This window comes from Hetaerina americana, unplaced genomic scaffold (assembly GCF_022747635.1).
Source record: "Hetaerina americana unplaced genomic scaffold, ioHetAmer1.1.p SCAF_457, whole genome shotgun sequence".
NCBI classification, from domain to species: Eukaryota; Metazoa; Arthropoda; class Insecta; order Odonata; family Calopterygidae; genus Hetaerina; species Hetaerina americana.
The window spans coordinates 16,843-38,786 of NW_027287049.1; the positions used below are offsets into that span (position 1 = coordinate 16,843).

Genomic DNA, 21,944 nt, shown 5'->3' on the forward strand with positions numbered 1-21,944 from the left:
CCTTCCCACGGATTCAAAATTTTGATCGATGTTTAGATATTTCTATAAAAAATTCTCAACTTCCTTCTTATAATACTCTGGAGTCAAATTCAGAGAGTAAAAGTGAATCCTTCCCTTAGTTTCACGCTCTCTCTTACAGACTGCACTTGACGTCCGAGTTACTCTTCTTCGTGTAAAAACACAAAGACATGCATGTTTTTATAATAACCAATGGCTAAACAGCTAAATTTTATATATAATATATTAATAGCTTTCATAATAAGACTTTGTTAGTAATATTATCTCTCTCAATTTGTTTCTTTATTCTTTCAGGGTTCGTCGTGTTCGTGTCGCTGTTGTTTATTGTCTTCGGCGCCGTAATTTTTGTGTTCTTCTCAGGATGGGTGAAAGCATTTATTCAAAGCGTAAGTATTGATATAATTAAATATTCACCTTAAATTCACTTATGGGTATACAGCCTTTATTATCTTTATGTGTATCCGTTTGTAACCGGAAGCAAAAATTAAATAAAGGTTGAGGCCTCAATTTTCTGCCCGTGGGATATTATCCAAAATCCACCCACTTCCTCTATTGGCTGAATAGCAAATAATAGTCAAATTGTAATTTTCCGATCCATGTTTACCTATGAAGAGGAATTAGAGCTCATATTTTGCGTTCCTGTTAAAAGGACAGCGATACAAATCTTGATATACTCTGTTTTTAGTTTTTTGTTGGGAAAGAAAATCACGTTAGTCAATATAATCGGTATTTTTTTCTTGAAGTTAAACTTTCACTTTTTTTATCATTCATTTTGGAGAATGAAATAATTCCATCTGCGTGACACTGTAGAGTAAAATTTTAGGTTATTTCAATCATTTAAATAGTTGGGAGCCATTGTTGACCTTCTACACTGATTACAACTGATTAATTTCATGCATTTATCTCACCTTATCTTATTATGGTAAGATTTGCTCTGTATTGTTTAATTTAAATTTTCAAAATATTTTCAGTTCTTAAAAAGAAAGTTCTTTGGTTATTGAAGCAGTACAGAATACAATGACATTTGTTTTCATCCCTTCAGTTTAGGATCGATGATGAATTCACTTGACATTGAAAGAAAACCAAATTAGTATTGCGTTTGATTTCAAGATTATTTATTTTTTAAATATGTAAGACTATCATTTTTTGAGCTCGAAACCGATTCAAGCTGAAGATGTAGCGGGTCAAAAGCTTATGGAGTGAATTAATGAGAATTAATAATGACATTTATTAAAAAAAAAAGGTGTTGTTGAAATCAAGAATAAAAATTCAAGAAATTCATTGACACAGACAAATTTAGTATGTATTGAAAAAAGTTCACTGTAGCAAAAAAAGATGAGCTTGAAAATTTGTTGCGAATTCAACAGTAAAAACAATTTTTTTAAACTTCACTGCTACTATCAGCATCTGACCATCCACGTGAGTCCTTAATGCTTAGTAAACCAACAAGCCAGCAGAATCTCAATTCCAATAATTGTATCGCAGTTTTATTGCGTCTTAAAATTACATGCGGGTTCTGTCTAAGGTTTAGTATCTTATTTTGTGTGTGTGTGGGTGAATTTTTATATGTATATATAATATAATATATATATATATATATATATATATATATATATATATATATATATATATATATATATCTATATATATATATATATATCTATATATACATACATACATACATACATACAAAAATATATATATATATATATGGGTCGCGGTAGTCCAGTGGGTAGAGCGTTGGACTGCTGACCGGAGGGTCCCGGGTTCGATTCTCGGGCAAGGCACTCCGGGCACCTGCAGCTCTACCCAAGCTGTGTGATTTTTCGGGTACCAGGTCTTCCTGGGAAACCATAACCGGCACAGGGAAAGGAACTGGCCCCCCTACCCTGCTGTATGTGTGCATGTACTATATATATTCTGAAAATGGAAATTAATGAAAAATTGCTTAAGAGTAACTCTTATCAAAGGGTAAACTAAAAATTTGCGAAGTAGTTGTAATTTATAAATTTTATGGGAATAATATTTGTCTGAATTAACTAAAAATAAACAACAATTAAGTCTAAAGTCTAAATTGTAAAAATCTCTATTATATGCTGCCGTGCGCATATAACTATGAGGTTTGTGCTCTTCTGCCCTTGGTTTTCTATTATCTAACTCCATACACACGTGAAAGAGCATTTGTGACTGTGAAAAGGATGCTCTCTTTCTGGGTCTGGGAATCTAAAACAATAGGTAATAACTGAATTGCGCTCCAGAGTATTCTCAAGGTCTCCTAAATGTGTTGCATTCCCCACGCAATATCATTTAGGTCGCGGAGCTCTGTTGAATGAAAACTCCGTGTTGTTAAATAACTTATTTGCATGCTTTAGATCTAATCGTGCGTCATTCATGGCCCTCGTAAATGTAGGAAGGTGTCTCTGGCAAATCATTGTTTTGCCAGACCTGGGAAAGAGCAGATAGAGCAGGCGATCGCGACAACATTCACACGCGATAACTCCGCGGTTCCTTCCGAGCACATTCACTACTTTCGCAAAAAATATACGCTTTTGTTGCGAAATATTGAGCAGTTCCCGCGGAGGTGTAAACTGGCACAAGGACGCGGTGGATGCCGTGGAATGGATCGCCAAGTCGGTTTAATGCATTTTTAATATCTCTGGTAGAGCATAAGATAGTCAGTAGTGGTCAAGTTCAATTCAGCGTGCAGGATCCAATTTCGTCGCTTTCTGCTCATTTGCCCAGTCACTAGGTTCTCAAGCCATCATCGGTGGATTTGTTTTTTTAAATTTTAAGTTAAGGTTCTGATTTTTAAATTAAATTGTTTTTTACGTTTTTATTCATCCAATTTTTATTCTTCCATAGTGAATAAGGTCTTGTTTTTTAGTATTTAACTTACTTTCCAAATTGAAATCACTTTTCCGAAATGGTTATGAAAAGTTTCAAAGAGCCCTGAGGTTCTCCGTCAGTATTAATGAAAAAGTGGATGATTACGATGAGATTGAATTTGTTGGGTTCCAGCCGAACACTGTAAGCAACCAACCGGATTTTTCAAACCGGATGGATTAATATGTATGAATTAGCTTTTAGACTTTATTCTATGGTACGGAATGTTTTCGAGTCGTTTTAATATTTACAATTCTCTTTTGCGAAATAAAATCATCATCATCATCACCAGTGTTTCAATCCGAAGATTTGTTCATTCTACCTCTCCATTCCAACTATCTCATATAAATTCTCATATGCCCCGGTGGTCTTTCAGTCGCACAACCCTCTCAAGTTGGCTGATGCTGTCCATTGGCCTTCCTTGTAAGACCTTTTCATCTATATTGCCTTCTATTATATTATTTAAAATTTCTTAGAATCTCAAATGTGTCCTATTCATGTGGTTCTTGTTTTATTTCAGATGCTCAATAGGGTCTTTCCCTCTTCTATCATGCCCTGCATATATTTATTTCCTCCTTTGATTTTTTATTTATGCTTCAACTTTAAACTCCAAAACTTAGTTTCAAAGGCTCCCGTTCTCGTTTGGCTATTGAATCTGAGCGTCTTCTAGAATAAAATCTTTCGTTCGTATTTGTAAAGTGCCAAAGGAAACTTTCAAATTTGAACTTGGGCAAAACATGTGAGTTTTTTTTTTTCACAACACATCCGTCGGATGTTTCACTCAATCTTAAAACATTTTCCAAGAGCATGCGCAAGTAGTGCACTTGGAAGGTCGTGCGTATTATCAAACTTGCTTCCACGATTGTTGCATTTTAACTTTATATGTTTACACGTATGAAACTCATTGAAGCGTAATAGTTTCCCTAACTGGAACGCTGAATTATGGAAGCGGAATCAAAAACCAAGAAGACTGAAGGGAATAGAGTCTAGAGCAACGTTGTTCCTCTCACTTTGAAGGAAGGGAAACCATGCCCTCATGATCTTTGGGAATATTTACTGATTTATTCTTTTACAACTGGGACTTATCCAATTGTGACATGCTATCCAATCGGGCGCGGTGTACGACCGCATTCGTTTTGATTGTAGATTGATTGATATCGTAGGTTTCATTACTCAATATTTAACGGAAACTTTATCCACTCGTCAGTCATTATTACTCAACGCTTCAATTCGAAAAACTTTTGTTTGCTTACCTAAGCGCTAAAATATGTCCACCTGTTTATGACTTACTGGATTAAAATTAAAATTAGTACTGAAACCAATAATGTATGAGCTGATGTTTGAGGTAAAACAAATGTTGTTGTCCTGATCCAAATTGTATTATAAAACCTGATTTCAAGTTAAAGTCATCAATCATCCTGGTGAATGACTTGCAGAAATGAAAGAATGACGGTTTATAATAAAGTAAATACAAAGTCGTGCAATTTCATGAAATAGCGTCACTTTCTATATCTAGAACCATATCCTCGTTCCTCGTTATATTACATTTACCACAAGCTTTTCCACAAGTTCCAGTTTCGATTTCTCACTTATAGCAGCTCAGATTCAGCGGAGTATAACACAATCCTTCGTAGTGGGTTTCAGATTAAGTTTAAGTGTATAGGAACCCATATACAGGGTTCGTCCGGAAAATAAGTATACTGACTCCTGGGCTGGGCGCACCGCTCCAGGCGCGCCCAGCACCGCTCTGACGGGCTGCGATTGGAGGGGGGTATGTTGGCAAGCGACGCTGAAAAAGGCAGTCGGCTCTGAGTGGTGTAGTGAGGAGCTCTGTTAACGCGAACCTCCACGCTCGACCCACGTCACGGAACGCGATGCCGAAGCAGCGTTATTCCATCAAATTTGCAGTAAAGCTTGGGAAATCGTCTACCGAAACTGTCGGTATGATTAACCAGGCTTACGGGGAGTCAGCCATGTCCAGAAACATGATCTTTCGGTGGCACCAGATGTTCGTGGAGGGCAGAGAAGAGGTCGACGACGAGTCTTCGAGAGGTTACCGATGATGCCTTCGCGGGAGCGTTCCAGGAATGGGAACGCCGCTGGAACAAGTGTATCGACTCACAAGGGTCCTATTTTGAGGAATATTAGCTTAAGATATGTAAAAGTGTAATAAATTTTTTTTCCTGAGCTCAGTACACTTATTTTCCGGACGAACCCTGTAGTCCTCCTCATTTCTCCCTAGTTTCCATGTCCCGTATCTCGAAAGTCTCAATGCATCTCTTCCCGTAAACTCAAAAGTTTAAACAAAAGTTGATGATAATGCATCTCAATTTTGCAATGATCCAGTTGAAAGTGAGACGTTTCTGCATTTATTGAAAAATTCTACCAAGTATATCTCTTATGCATCTTCGGTCTGATGTCATCTTATTACCGAGTAAATACCTGTTCTTTAATATGTTGGTACTTTGCTCCTCAAGTCAAATTCTATCAGCACCAGCGTTTTATTTTCTCTCTCTAATTATTATTCCTATTAATCTCCGTGTCGAACTTGACGCACATGAAGCTCTCAATCACTGATACTATGATCTTAAGTTCTTCAGGGCTTGCTAAAGCTGGATGTCATCTGAAAATGTAAATATGGTCAGTTACGATCCCTGAATTATTACGTATCCTATCTTGTCCACACTCATTTTGCACCACTCCTCCTCGATATAAGAGGGTAATCCCATAAAGCACCCGACCCAAAAAAGAAAACACAAAACCTAGGAAAAAAATCTCTCGCGTACTTTTAGTCGATGATCATCCAGTATCACTTTGTGGATTTTATTCACCGTTGCTGGAGTCGTCACCTCATTTGATCAACCAATGCGATGCTCCTCTTGACAGCTCGTACGGCCTCGTTTAAACTCTGCTACCCAATATTTTACTATTGTAAACGAAGGAGCAGACTCACACAGAGTAGAATCCAGTTCAGCTTTTGTATTGGTTTGGCTGAGGCCTTTCAAATAAAAGTATTGTATCACACAGCAATGACCAATTTTCTCCATTTTCACAAATTCACTGAAAACGTTTACTATTAATGGCTGCCAAACAAATACTAAGCAGCTTAGCGTCTTCAAACTTGAAACATATGCTTTATAGATTACATACTTTCTAATACAGTGATAAGTTTTAAACAACTATCGCCATCTCTAGGCCAAGCCGGGTTCTTCTGGGCCTTCCCATGTAGGCGTGATGGAAAAGGGATATATTCTCTTTCTGACCATGTTCGCACTCCACACATTTAATACAAACCCGCTTACGATAACCTTGATTTTTTCTGCGTAGTTTGAATCAGTGCCCATTTCCTTGGTCAGAAATGGGCTACGGACTTACTATGAGATTTTATAATTGTCATATTTTTCTTTCCTCTTCCATGTGCAGGAAATCGTTTTGAGGAACGGTTCTCACACTTTCGACTGGTGGCGCCGCCCTCCCGTGACTCCTATGATGTCCATTTATGTGTACAACGTCACGAATGCCGACGAATTCCTCAATGACGGTGCCAAACCCAAGCTACAGGAAGTGGGACCATTTGTATACAGGTAAGATTCTTCACCATGTCAAATTCCTGCTTGAAAATCACTAGCCTCGATGAGAATTGAGGGTAAAAGAAGTGCTTTGCTGTATACAATGGTATGCTCCTTCCATTTAATGATTAATCCCATGCTGCGTAAATATAAATTCACATATATGGAACGGGTGTACGTTGGGAAATCTCCGACTCAGCGCGGATTTTTTTAACAAATTCATGCGGACCTTTTTGTGAAAGCATTTTGCCCGCTCAAATTTTTAGTAATGTTATAGGTCGTGATAGTTCAGGGGTAGAACGTTGGACTACTAGCTGGAGGGCCCAGGTTCGATTCCCTGGCAAGCCTCTCTGTGCACCCTCAGCTCCATCAAAGCTGTGTGATTTTTTGGGAACCAGTTCTTCCTGGGAAATCATAACTGGCTCAGGAGAAGGCACTGACCCCACGACCCTGTTGTGTGTATTCCACACGCCGTCGGAATTAGCACTCGGTGAACTCTACCATCTACCAAACCGAGCTTCGGGTTGATTAATGTGTTTTTGTTTTTTCATATTAGCTTTTATTAATTTTTCCTGTAGATGAGTATCAAATAATTTTAGTATGGCAGGTTCCCGCAATGATTTACGAATTCTTTCGACTATTCGATAATGTTTCCGAAATTAGTTTTGACAAAATTAAATCGTATAAGTTTTCTATTCCTTGAACATTAAAATCATTATTTTTCTCCCCAGTATACAGCACAAAGGCCTATCTTTATTGTTAGTTCAGAAAATCTTTAAAAATTATGTGAAGTACATTTAAGGTTAATTGGCTTTGGCAAATTTGTTCACTTGCTCCCTCTTCATCGCCATATAAAATATTTTTGCGACCATATTGAAGCAGGAAGGAATCCTGCTTCGTTAAAATTAGAGAGTAGAGATATTGTGTTCTCAGGTTTTACGCGCGTAAGTCATGACAATAACGAAATTCTATTCATCACCAGCACCATTCTGATGACTATTATACTCCTGGGTCTTAATTGTCCCTTTTGGCCTTTCGGTTACCTCAGAAGCCACTTCCCAACCTCCCTTGGGTGTATAACTCCCAAAGGACCATTCATCTCTCATCACTCATTCCCAGACCCTCACCGCTTGAAGGAGCAGTTGAGTGGAGCAACGTGACCGACGAGTTGCAACAGTAATGCACCGCCGAGAGACAATGGGTGACGCTTCTAATTTTATTCCCACTCTCACGACCGCTATCCACATTTGCTTATGAGAATGAAAGTCGACGAACTGGCCAAAGCAGTCTGTACAAGTTCCAGCTCTAACCACTTTCATTGCCATGTCATTCAGGGAAAGTCTCATTTAACATCAGATTGCCCGTGGTTGAAACCTGCTCCAGAGGATTTACCTTGACCAACGAACACCCGGAGGGAAAGGGTCCTCAAGTATCGTCGTCGCCCATTTACTTATTTCTCCGTTGCTTTACTACGGAAAACTTCGATTACTCTTTTGAATAATGCTCTCATTTGTGATATACTTACCTGAGGCGGAGTAATTGGAAATTCATTGTACGTAATCATTTAATGGAACCCTCGTAATTGATAGGAAACAAAACCATTTCTTGTTAATTAAGATACACATGTTGAATTTCAACTCAATGTTGGTACATTCAGACACACCCTAGCATAATTTCGATTCCATAAATATAGAAATGAGTTAGATTTTAAGAAATCAATTTTACTGCGCACACTTGCAGTCGTGGGTTAACATATTTTAATCATCGATGAAAACTATGCTTATTTGGCTCATATTACGGTTTTACAAAATAAATAACAAATGAAATGACTGATTTTTGGAGTGAGTTTTTGTTTCCTGCTCATGTACATAACGGCCATTCGGTTTAAACATGGAATATATAAAACAAGCATAAGCAATACTTACGAGTATAAATGATCCGAGCTCCACTTAAAATAGCACGGAATTCTTACGTCGCGTCTCTTCACATACAAACAACTTTTATTATTATTATTTTAGAGCCTAGATGCTATCAAAAAGGAGTAGGAAAAAGTCTCTGTTTCTCCTGCAATCAATCCGTCCGTATTTTGCTCCATTGTTATATGAGCAACTCCTGCGTGGGATTATACTCCCGAGAATAACTAGCGGGGAAATCTCAAATGAAAGGGAAAGCACCATTGTTTCCCGAAACTCTTCGCTGAGGATTGCGTAACTTGAATTAGACTGCTCGCCTATGGATTACAATGCGGTGGGTTAACGATAAACGGATATAATTAATCCACTCACTCATTAGGTTACCCGCCGCCGTTCAAGGACCGAGATAGAGCAACGATTACAGTGGTTTAGAGTGATTATAAGGTGAGAGGGATAGGAACACCCTTGGCATCTTAGATTCCCTGAGTATTGGGATAATGCTCTGCGTGGCCATCGTTGGATTACTTGCTCTTGTAGACTCCACGTTTCATCGATCTCCGAACATATTTGCATCACCTTTTTCTTTATGAGAACCAGAATCAAATTTAAATTATTCAGAACTGCTTTGAAATCGCTCAAATATTTTTTTATCTGTAAGACTGAATAACTCAAAATTAATGTTCCACAAGATGTTTTGATGCCATTTGTTTTCAGAATCCTCTTTCTTGATGAGTCCACGACGAAAGTATTAGTAAGTGCGATTTCATAGAAACAAAGAAATGTAACGTGCGTTCAAATTTTTAGTATAATAATAGCATTATCAACAAAATTTTATCTTTTTTGTACCGAAGAGTTATAGGATTTAGTTTGGGTACCGTGAGGAAAACAGTTGAAAATCGCTGCTTTGGATTACCGCAAGGGGGGGGGGGATGAAATAATTATTTATTTTTATTTGAGGTAAGTTTAGTTGAGATTCATTTGCTAATGATCCTCTGCATTGTGTTTCACTTTTTCGGTGTTTCGCGTGATGATAACAGCGTGTGCAGACAATCGAAAATTTGAAAGCTTCGTCATCTGTGGTCACCCGTGGGCCATTTGTATTCACGCGCGGATTTTAAGTGGCCTTTCCTAAAATTGAAGATTGCATCATTCATTTCCCATATTTGGATGCGTTAACGTGATGAAACTTACAATCGAACAGCCTTATGCGACGGGACAAAAATTGCGAGCGACGAATTTTCAAATGAGTTGTGAAATCGTCAACGTTTCCCTAAACCGCAAGGGGTTTATGATGGGTCTTTCTGTGATTTTACTCTGTGATCGAGGTTTCTTTCCGATTAATTAGCCTTCCACTTTTACAAAAAACGTATCTTTAGTGCACCCACGCCCTCCTGACATTATGAGTGCCCAATGCTCAGTGTTCACTGGAGGTTTCTGTGATGCCTGAGGCGCCGACGGAGAAATGATCGTGGTATTTAGGTTACGTATCCAATACCCCACCCGTGAATTAAGCAGTGGAACCTCTCTCACGACACGGGCCCGTTAAAGAATACCCTTCGCCGTCAGCGTTGTAATTTTATTGAAGATTCGTCCATTGGCGATTCAATAGTTGATTTATCTGAGGAGACTTTAGATTTCATTTTTTTAAATAATAAATATATTTTTTGCTTTGAATTTTTAGCCATAGAAATATGCAGCTTGTGTTTTTGTTTTTATGAAGTATTTATATGTCTACGGGATTTTATGGGACTCGCGGGTTACCTACCAATTAGCGTCACGGAGCGGTATTTCTATTTAATGAAGGCAAATGGCCTCGCCAAAACATTTATTAATTAAATGTATTTTTTACCATATCCTGAATGTTGTCAAAGGATTTGAAAACTTGGAAATGAGAAAACGATCACCAAAATCTGGCATACTATTTCAGATTTTAAATGAAACATATTCGTACATTCAACCATAGGGCTAAATTTGAGTACATAATAGCATACCGTAATGATATTACTGAGAGGTTATTATGGCAATGTGAGCACTAAATATTTCTATTACTACGAAAACATCACTCATTACATTTTCCATACCACCATTTTGTGCAGAAACCTGGATATTTTGAGATTTGCTTCTAACTACGTCAGATGACGACTTCTGCTGCTATAGTTTTCTGTAAGGAAAATTCCAAAAGTCTACAATGTCAAAATAGTTGACATAATATCAGAATTAAATTAAATTATTCATCTAAAAGTTGGACTCTGATTGGTTGTTGGAAATTCAATTAGCTGGAAATCGTTTCTATTTCCTGTAAGAAAAAGAATTACATGTTCACCAGGTGGAAAATATGCAAAGGTGATTGAAATAATTGTTGGTGAATGCCATATCATTGAGCTATGGGTATCTACTTGAAATATGATATCACTTTTATCTTTTTTGGTCGAGTTCTCGGAAATCTTGCAGTTTAGGTCAATTTTATATTTTTCCATTGATGAACATCTTTTCATTCCTATACCGCCAACCAGAAATTGAGTTATGATTTCTGTACAGTTATTCTAGGGTGTTTTATCGCGCGGTTACGATGCATGTCGCCATTTTACTTTCAGGTTCACGAATGGGGTTTAGAAAATTTTAATCATTTGAACAGTGAAATAATGTAATGAATAACAAATTTCACTGAACGAATTTTAACCGATACATACGGTAATATATTTTATTTAAATCTCAACCAAACCGACCTATGGAAGATGAGCAACGGAAAATTTTTTCACAGCTCTTTATAAAGATACATCCGATTATATCTTTAAAGAGTAACCTAAGAAATGTGCGCACGTTTCAATTAAATTTGTATGGATAAAGACAAACAAGGATAAACGAGCCCATTATTTCAGTCTTTGCCTTCATGTAATACACTCAATGCCTGTTTATACGTGTTTCTCAGACAGGTATATGTCGTTATCGCCAACTCGGTCTTTCCAATTTTATCATTTGTTTTGCAGTTTAAATGCGGACCTATCTTCGAGTTAAGCGTGTCAGCAATCGCACAAATCCTTGACGTCATTTTGACCCCTTGGCTGGAGTTACATTTTCCGAGAGCATGCATAACTACTTTCCTCAACTTCTTTATTTTTTCTTCGATTCCAGCAATTCTTACGAGGTAGGAATAATTATTGCACACCTGTTTGCAACAAGGTGCGTATTTGTATCTAGGTTGGTTATTTTTTAAGCGAAAGTAAAAATCTTCATGTCTTTCGTCATAGGCATTTACTTGTTCTCCTTGACAACGGATGCCTTTATGTATCTGTGGAAAAGCCAATTGAAGAATGACTGAAAAAAATAAAGATTATTTTTTCATACCAGCTTGTGAATTATTGAATGAGTCCTGGCATTCAAGTTAAGCTTCGCACTGAAGGAAGAAAATCATTACTCTAAGGACAACTTTTAAATTAATTGATAAGAAATATGATGGGTCGAGATTTGTTTAAGAGCCTCACTTGATTAGGTCAAATAGCTTAACTTTCGTAATCTACGTTCATTTATTCATTATGATACATCCCTGCGGTATCTGAAAGTAGCGTCCGGAGGTATTATCATAAAATTGAGTGGGTGTGAGTGAAAGCGGTGAGTCGAGACTACATACCCTGCAGCTCATTGATGCCCTACCCAATTTTACAGTTAGACCAATATTGCCAAATTTTTTGTATGAAATAAGAAGGAATAAGAAATACAAGAGAGGCGGCTTGCTAGAGATCGAGTTAATTTTATCTGCTTAGGAAGGAATTTCCTTCGGAAAGCAAGTTTTATTATACCCAACACAAATGCTCAACGAAATTCGTGATCCTTACTAGTTTGGAAATTTAGTATATTTTTATTTAAGTTTCACTTTTTACACGTTTTCAACATTTTTTCTCGCGAAAACGAACGATACGAATAAAGAGATCTTAATTCGATGCAAAATAAAAACAAGGGGAAAGCGTTCCAGAACCGGATATGTGGAAGCTAAGAGAATGCAAAAAAATAATGGGAAATCCGGGAGATACGGAGAAATGCCAAAGGGTCGGCAGCCCATCTAGCTATAAGAACGCATTTTTTTTTAGATGAGACGAAACTAAGAGCGCATACTTTTCGTGTGAGGGGCCTCTGGAAGCCGGATAGAATGGATTCCTCAAATTTTTAATAAAATATTTCCTGGATTTATATGCCTTTTACGGGATGCTCCATCGTTTTAGCTTCTCAGTCCGTGGCTAGCGGTTATCGCGAAGCATCTGGCGAAGAAGTTCAGCGTAGCGTTTCCGTGAAATGCCAAACCTTTAACTTGGATCTCCGAAAACACAAGCTTGAATTTTTCTGGAATTTTAAATGTGCTGGCGTCTTGATTAAATACAGAGGCGTTTTTTTGTCGGCATGGTAAACGGACATTGATTCTTTCGAGATCGTTTTATGAAATTTCTTAAGAATATAGACTTTGAAACATTCGCATTTTGAGGATAATGTTAACAGCTTATCTAAAATAATATGGCTAAATGATATGAAATACATTGAAATTTCATGGATGAGTGAAATTGGTAACTTAAATTTAATTCTGTAAGGCACCCCAGAAGAGCATGGAAGGGCCAATAGCGATTAATGAAAATTTTTCGGTAGATTTAAAGTTGTGTTCGATGGCTACTAATTTTGTAATGCTTGAACAGTCAGTTTTGCATCCCAAATTGTTGGCTTTATCATGGACGAATGACCTAAATTTTTCATAGGCGATAAAAGTTCATTTTCTCCAGAAATTGGTTTCTCATCGAATGTTGAGAATCGATTAAGTTCACAATTTGTGTAACACGGAAATAACTAAAATCTCAGGCAAAAATAGCTGAAATTCTCACCACCAGGAGTCACGTTTCCCACATTACATTTCCACATCCACCATAAGCATAGAAGTGTTGAGCATAATATTCAGAAGTATGGTAATGGGAGAGTTCCATAACAACGGAGGAAGTGATTGAGAAAGAATCACAAGTTTATCAAAGAAGAAAACAAGACTTCATAATGTTAATCAGGCAGAAAGACCTGTTTAACCGTTTTGCTGATCTCCATTTATGTTAATTGCAAGAGAGATCAAGGCTCAAATTGCTGGATTTTCTTTTTTAGAGGAAGTAAAACATCTTTCCGTTACAGGCAGCGCGTATTCCAACATTCATTTTCCTGACAAGAACGCCTTAGTCAACTGTAGTAGTGAGCACTCATATCCATTAGGATTGCCTTACATACGTGGGAAATGTAGATTTTTAAAGATAATTCAATAACGTGTTTAAAACCTGTCCTTGAAATGCAAATTTAAGTCTTTCAATCTCCCTCGAATATGCATGACACATGAAGTACTTATGGCAGTAAAACATATCCACCAAAGATAATGCAGTTCAAGTAGTCTTGGCTCATAGATGGAAATGGAATACATTCGTCCAGAGAAAATTCGTTTGATTTGTTAAAACTTTCTACAGGGGAAGTAAGCGGGACAAGTATTTTGACACATACAGGGTCGCACCCAAAAGTTGTAGGACTGATTTTTTTACAAGAATTTTATTGACGATGTACTTACATCGACTTAATAATCTTCAAAGTATGCTCCTTGAGCTGCTACACACGTTGTTAGTATGACGTTGCTCCCATTCCCCGTACGCCCGCTGGAAATTTTCTTTGGGGATGCCGTTGATGACCCTCGTCGAAGCCTCTTGAACGGCCTTTATCGAGTCAAAACGTCGTCCCTTGAGCTGTCTTTTCATCAGGGGGAAGAAGAAGAAGTCCGGTGGTGCCAGATCGGGAGAATAGGGCGGGTGCGGCAACGTGGCAACGCCGTATTTGGCCAGGAGCTGTCTGACGATGAGCGCGCCATGGCAGAATTTTCGGCTCCTTGCCAGGCAGATCCCCCTCCAACGCTCCGTTCCCGCCAGAGAAAATCAGTCCTACCACTTTTGGGTGCGACCCTGTAGATCGTTTTAAATGTGTTTTTCGCACATTTGAAACGATTTATGTGAAAATATTAATTTTTTTATTAAAAGAAAATTATTATGCCTTCTTAAAATGACATGGCCAAGTTATTTAATTAATTTTGGTACCTGAAGATGATATAATACATCGAAACCCGGTCGTGCTATTAAACTTATCTAAAGGGAAATTGTTCCCATATTTTCTTTATTAGATTCTGCTGCGTTGTACGTGTATTTTTGGACTACATGGCCTGATGTTATGGAAAGGAAATTTAAAATGTGTCTGACGTACCATTAGAAAATGCATTTCTCTAAACGCACCAAGCAGTTCTGTGGATAATGAGCCAAAGAAATGGGCATTTTTCTATTCATTAAAATTTAATAATAAAAACTGGCGACTGTTTCAAATAATTTAAGTTTAGAGATAAATGGTTCAAGTTCAATTGTTTGGAACTATTTTGATACTTCAGCCCTTACTTTTTCATCATAAGTGGATTTTGGTGTAATTGTCTATTAAAGCTCGTAATTGGAAATTAGAACTTAATGGTCTCTTGAGATTTTTCCCTTTAATTTGACATGTTATTTTCCGTTACACTAGTCACACTCTTTCTGCTCAAAATTTTGTTTAAGGCAGCATTGAATTAGACTGTTATTGTGAGCTTTTGCTATATGCGAGCTTTTGGTGTTATACGAATAGTTTAACGGTAACTATGCCTCACAGAACTTGGTGATGAAAGAAATAAATGATATTAATTTCTGACTTCAGTAATTTAGAGGCTAGATCTTACTTGCTAAAAATGCAAAATTAATATTTATTAGCGTTTCATAGTTATTCAAATTAGCTCGCTTTTTTGTTCATTTATTTCACTTTGTAAATTCATTAAAAACCAAAGATATTATTGTCATAATTTTATGTTTAAATAACTTAGTCAAAAAATTACTATCAATTAAAGTATGTATGTGCCGCGTTAGATACAAGGTGTATAACAACTTTTGGTCTGAAGTTTTTCGTGTTTTTATTTTGAATATAACTATTAAATTTGGAACGGCGAAGGGCAAAATGTTTTTATACTTTCCGTTGCACAAATAATTTTCACGATTTTACAATATATGCTCGAAAAAGAAGCACATGCCCAGCACATAAAATTACTAAGATATATTTGGTCAAAAACAGCGCCCGTTAGAATTGATAACATTCGCTTACTTGAGGGATGTTTCGGCAGCATGTTTCTCTCAAAGTCAGTCCAGATCGAAGGCTAAGCGGAAGGTGTATTTATATATAATATTTCACTTTTTACATATATATAATATATATATATGTATGTGTGTGTATATGTGTGTGTGTATATATATATATATATATATATATATTATATATATACATACATACATACACACACACACACACACACAAAGTGGTAGGCCAAGGGTGAACTTCGAGCATTAGGTAATTGAAGATATCGGCACGAGGAGATCAGAAAAAAAGGCGTAGGGAGTGAAGAGATTGACTGGAAACAGTATACGAAGTTTAGAGAGCTGTCTCAAACCAATCCTATAATTTCTACCTCGTGATGATGATATGTGCACAAATTCTTGCGGGTAAATAGAAGAAAATACATGAGGGAGTAAGTGTAATTTTATAGTTAAAAACAAAGTATTGTTGGGCTTACATAGTAAGACTATTCTCACGTATAGGTCTCTGAGTGCATTTAATGGTGAAACTTGATTTGTGAGATTGATAGTTGATCTCCAGCCCCTAAAATGTCTGATTTGCATTCTTAAGACGAAACTTTTTGCCTTGGAATGTTGATGGAGTTATGTGGAGAAATTTTATGATCGGATGGAGTTTATAAAAATGCATTACATATTACCGTTTATGTATGCTGTTGAAGGCGAGAAGATTTTATCACACAGGAGAACGGCGACCGATCTGTGGAAAAGGGGAAAACAGATGACTACAACTTACCCGGAAACGAAATACCGATACTGATTTCACTTTCCTTCTTTTATGTAGCAAATACTGATTTCACTTTCCTTCTTTTATGTAGGAAGAAGGGACTATTTGGTCTCAATTTCGCCCAAATAAAGACCTCTATCTATCTACCTCTCTTTCTATCTCTCAAATGGTCGACAGTTGTACAATGGAAACTCCTGTCATGTTTTACCTTCTCGTACTCTAAGGCCTCATATTTACTATGCAACACATTGAATGAAAACCTAAAAATTATATCTTACAGTACACTTCAAATACCTCAACTCTTGTATTGTATAATATTTAATGATAAATATATTTTTGAATGTATTTTTATGATGCCATGTTATAGTCGAAAATATTACTCAAATTTGCGTTGATATAATTCCCATTTTCACATATACTTTTGTTTAAATGGAATGGTTTCAAAATGTTTCATTAAAAATTCTGAATATTTCTATCATAACTGTATATATAACATATTGTGGAGAAATAAAAGTGAAGCTGAAATTATTTTAATAAAATGTAAAGAATGTACATTCGGAAGTCTAAGCTTAAATTTTCTGCAAAAGCAGAGGTAGATTCAAATTTTTACGGAAAAATTATGTGATGGCATTCGATCCATGTACAAAGATTCTTATTTTGTTAATATTAATCCGCATTATACTGCCGTTTAAAATCAGTTTGCATTGTTATACTCGAGGGAAGGGTTCATATAAAAACTTATTCGAGCAAGCAAAAATACATTGCACTGAATAAAATACAGCTTTTCTAAAAATATATTTTTTATTGCAATGTCTTTTATTTGGCTTCAATAGTCGCCAACAATATTGCTGTACAGTATTGCACTATATAACATCTCTTTCATCACGAATAAAGAGGGAAGTCACGGGATTTCCATCATCTGAAACATCTCATCTAAAAATACACGTAATATTTCTATCCTGCCATGTCTACCCTTCGAATTGGTGGACAAATTGGAGATGAAATCTTTGATTTGATTATCAGATCCGTGGTTAAATTAATGCAGTGTCGTATGATTCTGTGGTAGTATTTCATTGCGATTGGGAAAATGAGCATAGTTATTTCCCACTACGGCTTCCATAATATTTTGTGTGCTGAGTTTTCACTTCCACTGAGAGCGGAAATCTTAAACTTTATTTCTTCGTCGGGAAGCATTGCCGATGGGGAAGAAACAGGAATCTATCGGCAACTGGTGGCAGCAGATGATGGACCGTCCCAGAAAAGACACTCGTCTCGTCGCGGACCGCTACTCTATTCTCTCTGTCCGCATCAGAGGATATCCCCGCGTCCACGTGACCTGTGCGGCGTGGTTGGGATAGATGTTGGGGGAAGAGCGGAGGGGTGACCTGGCGGAAAGGGGTCCGGTATAAGGGCAGAGGGGAATGGGGCAGAAGGGATATGGCGAGGGATGGTAAGGCGTATGCGGTGAAAGTAGAGCGGAGAAAGTAGACACGCGTATCCCATCTAAAGATATAAACACCTGTAGCTTGTGTTCGTCTCAAATTCATACGATCGTATGCACGCATGTGCGTATAACTGAGCCGTTGGAGAGATCATTAGTTATGCTCAAATATTTATTTTCAAGTTCCATCTGTGCTTCGAATCAGTTCGCTAGAATTTTGTGACGTTCACGGAAATATTGATGTATTGCCTCTCTCAAGTACTACTAAAAGGTAACCTTAGATACTATTTTCGATTGATTTTTTTTCAGATTTTACACTAAAGGTGCGAGCAAAACGTGCTGTCACGCAGTCTACTCCAATGGCTTTTACATATTTCATTCACGCCGCAAATTGCTTTGAAACGCCTAGTAAAACTGAATGTCAAGTCGGAGTGACACATGTGGGCAGTAAGAATAGAATATATGCACGCGAAAAGAAGACTCACATGTCTATTTGGATATCTTTGATCCTGGATTTATGCTTTATTCAGTTTTTGTCTGGTCTCAAACGCGTGTATAGTGCAGAGTGTAAGATGGTTGAAGAATGTAAAAGGTAATTGAGCACTTTCGGGGTCTGAAAGCGGTGCATTCTTCATCGAAGGGAATAAACGCACCATTTTCCTCTTTTAGGGGTGTTTGGGTTAACGGAGAGCGGGAGAGTGAAGCTTGGAGGGAATGCAAGGCATGAAAAGATGTTGATAGAGGGCCGTTTTTATTTTGGGGCGAGATTGAGACTATGGTGTCTCTTCTGCCACCTAACCCTTCGTCACACATTTACAATATTAAAATTACAGATAAATTACCCATTTTATGCATAAATTACAATATAATTATTATATATAATATCTTAGAACTAACATAGAGCAACGCAATACATTAGTTGCCTATTGAATTAATAACTATAAAACAATAGGAAAGTTCCTTTTGGAAAGGTCGGCATCCCCGCTATGGTTGGGAGGTGTAAATGAGAATGCTGTGATGCTGTGTATAGTATTCATAGTTGAAGCGAGTGTTGATGGAAAAATGTGTTTGATTACGGTTATTTGAGTCTACTGGAAAAGAGATAGGAGTATATTAACCTCGTATCCGTTAAAAATCTGATTAGGGAACATATCCATATTCCTACGTTACACCTCCGTGCCTTAAAAGAGGAGACATGGTGGATAAGCCATACACCCTAGCGGTGGCTTGCAGGGTACATAAATAAATAAGACTACGTGAGAAAGAACGGTCGAAAGTGAGTGAGGGCATGTTTTGAAACGGGAAGATGGATGCTGGAGACCTTGCGGTCGTTTTGCGTGTGGAAAGTGGGACACACGTTGCTCCAATCTGGGAGAAGGAGCACTGAAATCACGGCAGGAGATATATCACCACATTTTGAGGTGCTATCGTCGTGGAATAATACTGAATATGGGATCACGCTCTTGTGGTTGGTGGATTTGAAAATGGAGCGCATGATTGAGGAAGATTCCCTGCCAAGGAACCTTCGGACTTTGGAGGCGGAGGATATGTGGACAGCCAGTCAGGATTTTGGATGTTGTGATGACTGGAGGGTTTTTTACAGAATACTGGGGGGGGAGTTTTTAATTGCTGACGGTTTATAACCTTCCAACGACGAATGCCATTTTCTACATTGAACGCCAGGTGTTTCCTCAATACGTCAATTTTGAAGTATTTTTCTCATAGGTAGCGAAAGTAATGGAAAAGCTCCCTCACAATTCCCCGGGAGTGGAAGAAGTCGCAACATTTGAGTAAATGTCATCACGGGTACTTTTCACTTGCGCGGATTTCGGGAATAAAGGTAGTTCGGATATTGAAATGAGACTTTGAAGGTGACTAAATGATTCTGGGCATTGAGTTAAATTCGCAGTTTATTTAAGATCCTGCCATTCAGAAGGCCATGGGGAGCTATTCGGTAACTTAGTAAATGGAACAGTCATATAGTGCGAATGTAAAGACGTCGCGTCCCCTACGTTTAGGGATTTCGAAATGGTATTCAGTGGCTAAATATCAACGGGAGCGAGGAAGTTGCGAGTTATTTTGGAGCTGGTGGTCGTGGAAGCAATTGAGACGGGGGAGGATGAATTGAGGTGAGAGATGAACGTTGAAAGGGAATCGGTGTCATATGACCAGTCCAATGGACGAGATGCCGTCTGAGTAACAAACCCCAAAGGAAATGATTGGAGTGTTTGTGAGGAAAGAAATTCTTCCACGAGACAGTCCATTGAGAGAAATCGGCAGATACGCTCTCTGGCCAATAGCAGTACTTTTGATTTGTAAGAAGATCCGATCTCTCATCGATAAGACATTGTTTTCGAAAAACTTACGCAGATATATTCAGGAGAAAGTCCGTTAAAAGGAGAGGAAGGGTTGAGCGAAAGATATGTCGCTGTGCTGCAGACCATCGCTGATGGGATTGAAGTATACAATTTGTGAGTGACTTGCCATATTAATAAAATATGTCCCATTAGTATAGGTGATGGAGCCGGATAAGAGTCTATGAATGTGATGTGTCATGGATGAACGAGAGAAAAGAGACGGTAAAAGTTTGAAACTACACAGACGACAAAGCAAACGAAAATCTGATCACATTGTGAATTTGTATTATATAGTATTGGTCGTGCTGTTGTTTTGGGGTTTGTATAATGTGAAAATGGTGTAAAATCGGTGCTACCTGGGATTCGATTGCGAAAGACGATATATATCTAAATCTTCGATGCTGTACCTGTGAGGCAGGACAATATTACTCAGCGGAAACTTGGACTGGAATCGGGAGGAAGGATTTGATAGAAGAAAGCGTCCTTTAGTCCGCGAAAGAGTTGGGTGATTTAGCTTTTAGTGCCAGTGACCACAACGCTGGAACGATTATCTGCTATAGGGCTGATGGTATTGTGATCAGATTGAAGTTTCCGCATAGCAACAATGTATTTAGGGGAGAGATAATTGTGGTTTCCAGGATGGTGACGAAATAATCTACCATTTATTAACTGATATAATGAAAATTACCTATTAAATGTATTACCAATGATTGTTTGGAGTGGAAAAATGTGGTTCATGATAGAGTGCACACTTGCAAATGAATGTTTACGTATATATTTTTTACGCGATGAAGTTGGCGCGCCGTACCCGATTTGCTGGTGTACTCATTAAAAAATGCTTTTATTATATTCACTAGATTTTTACTTCTTTTTGGAAGATGGTTTAATTTTTATTTATTTTATACTTAAAACTAATCAGGTTTTTTGCCTTCCATACTCTGGAAAGGTATGTTACTGGCCGTGATCGATTTTGTCGTCCCGGAATCAACCCAAAAAACTTATAGGCTGTCCATGAACGTAGCTAACAGACATTAAAAAGGATGATTATGTAGGAAACTGTGGAGAAATTAAACAGCTAGGATAATATGTTATAAAAAAAGATAGAATTAAAAAGCGTCACTATCTCCACAGCACAAATGCAAATGATCATTCCATCTTCAATAATAATTATCTGGGAATAAATTAGAACCCTACACCTATTGCTTAGCCGTCCAATATACCAAGAAGAATGCTGGAAACTCTCAGATTTATTTCAATTTGTGAGAGGGTGTCCTGTAACTTAAAATAATCTGACGAAAAATGTAAAACCTCCGCTGACTCATCTGATTTCCTAATATTCTACGGAATAGTTGACGGATGCAAAGCTATCTTTCTCATTTTAATTTTACGATCGATCTTTTGCAAAACCACTCGCAATATTTTTTCCTTAAAATCGTAGTTTTTAATACGAATTTGTAATAGCATGCATAATAGTTTAGTGTAGATATATCTTAGAGTTTTTTCGTTAATATGCCCCACCTTGAAATGGTTTAGAACTCAAAGCAGGAATTTCTGAAAATTTGTAACTTTAATAGAAACTTTAAAAAAATATGTTGTATTTGCATATTCTTCGTTATTTATATTCATTCGTGATAGCAAATTTAAATTATGTCATTGTGGGTTAACGCCAATATCTTCTATAAATATTTAATTCAAGATTTTTTATTTAAGTTTTGTGATTGGCGGACCTTATAGCAGTTTCTAAATCTTCTCCTAAAATGTATTTGTAGATATTTAATATTGTTCCAGAAACCTGTGGTGACAATTTATATTTGGCCCTGATCGCAAGAAATAATGAGCTCTA

The 21,944-nt window shown here is 37.4% G+C and overlaps 1 protein-coding gene across 1 annotated transcript in view; it reads left to right on the forward strand.

Moving 5' to 3' along the window:
- The first annotated feature begins 317 nt into the window (after nt 1–317).
- The window catches only part of LOC139693279 (scavenger receptor class B member 1-like), a 50,312-nt gene continuing 28,685 nt past the window's right edge, over nt 318–21,944 (forward strand). Inside the window, exons 1-2 of the mRNA XM_071591392.1 lie at nt 318–404; nt 6,325–6,485. Of these exons, the coding sequence (XP_071447493.1) occupies nt 6,388–6,485 (98 nt within the window). The 5' untranslated portion in view covers nt 318–404; nt 6,325–6,387. The remainder of the gene's footprint in view (nt 405–6,324; nt 6,486–21,944) is intronic.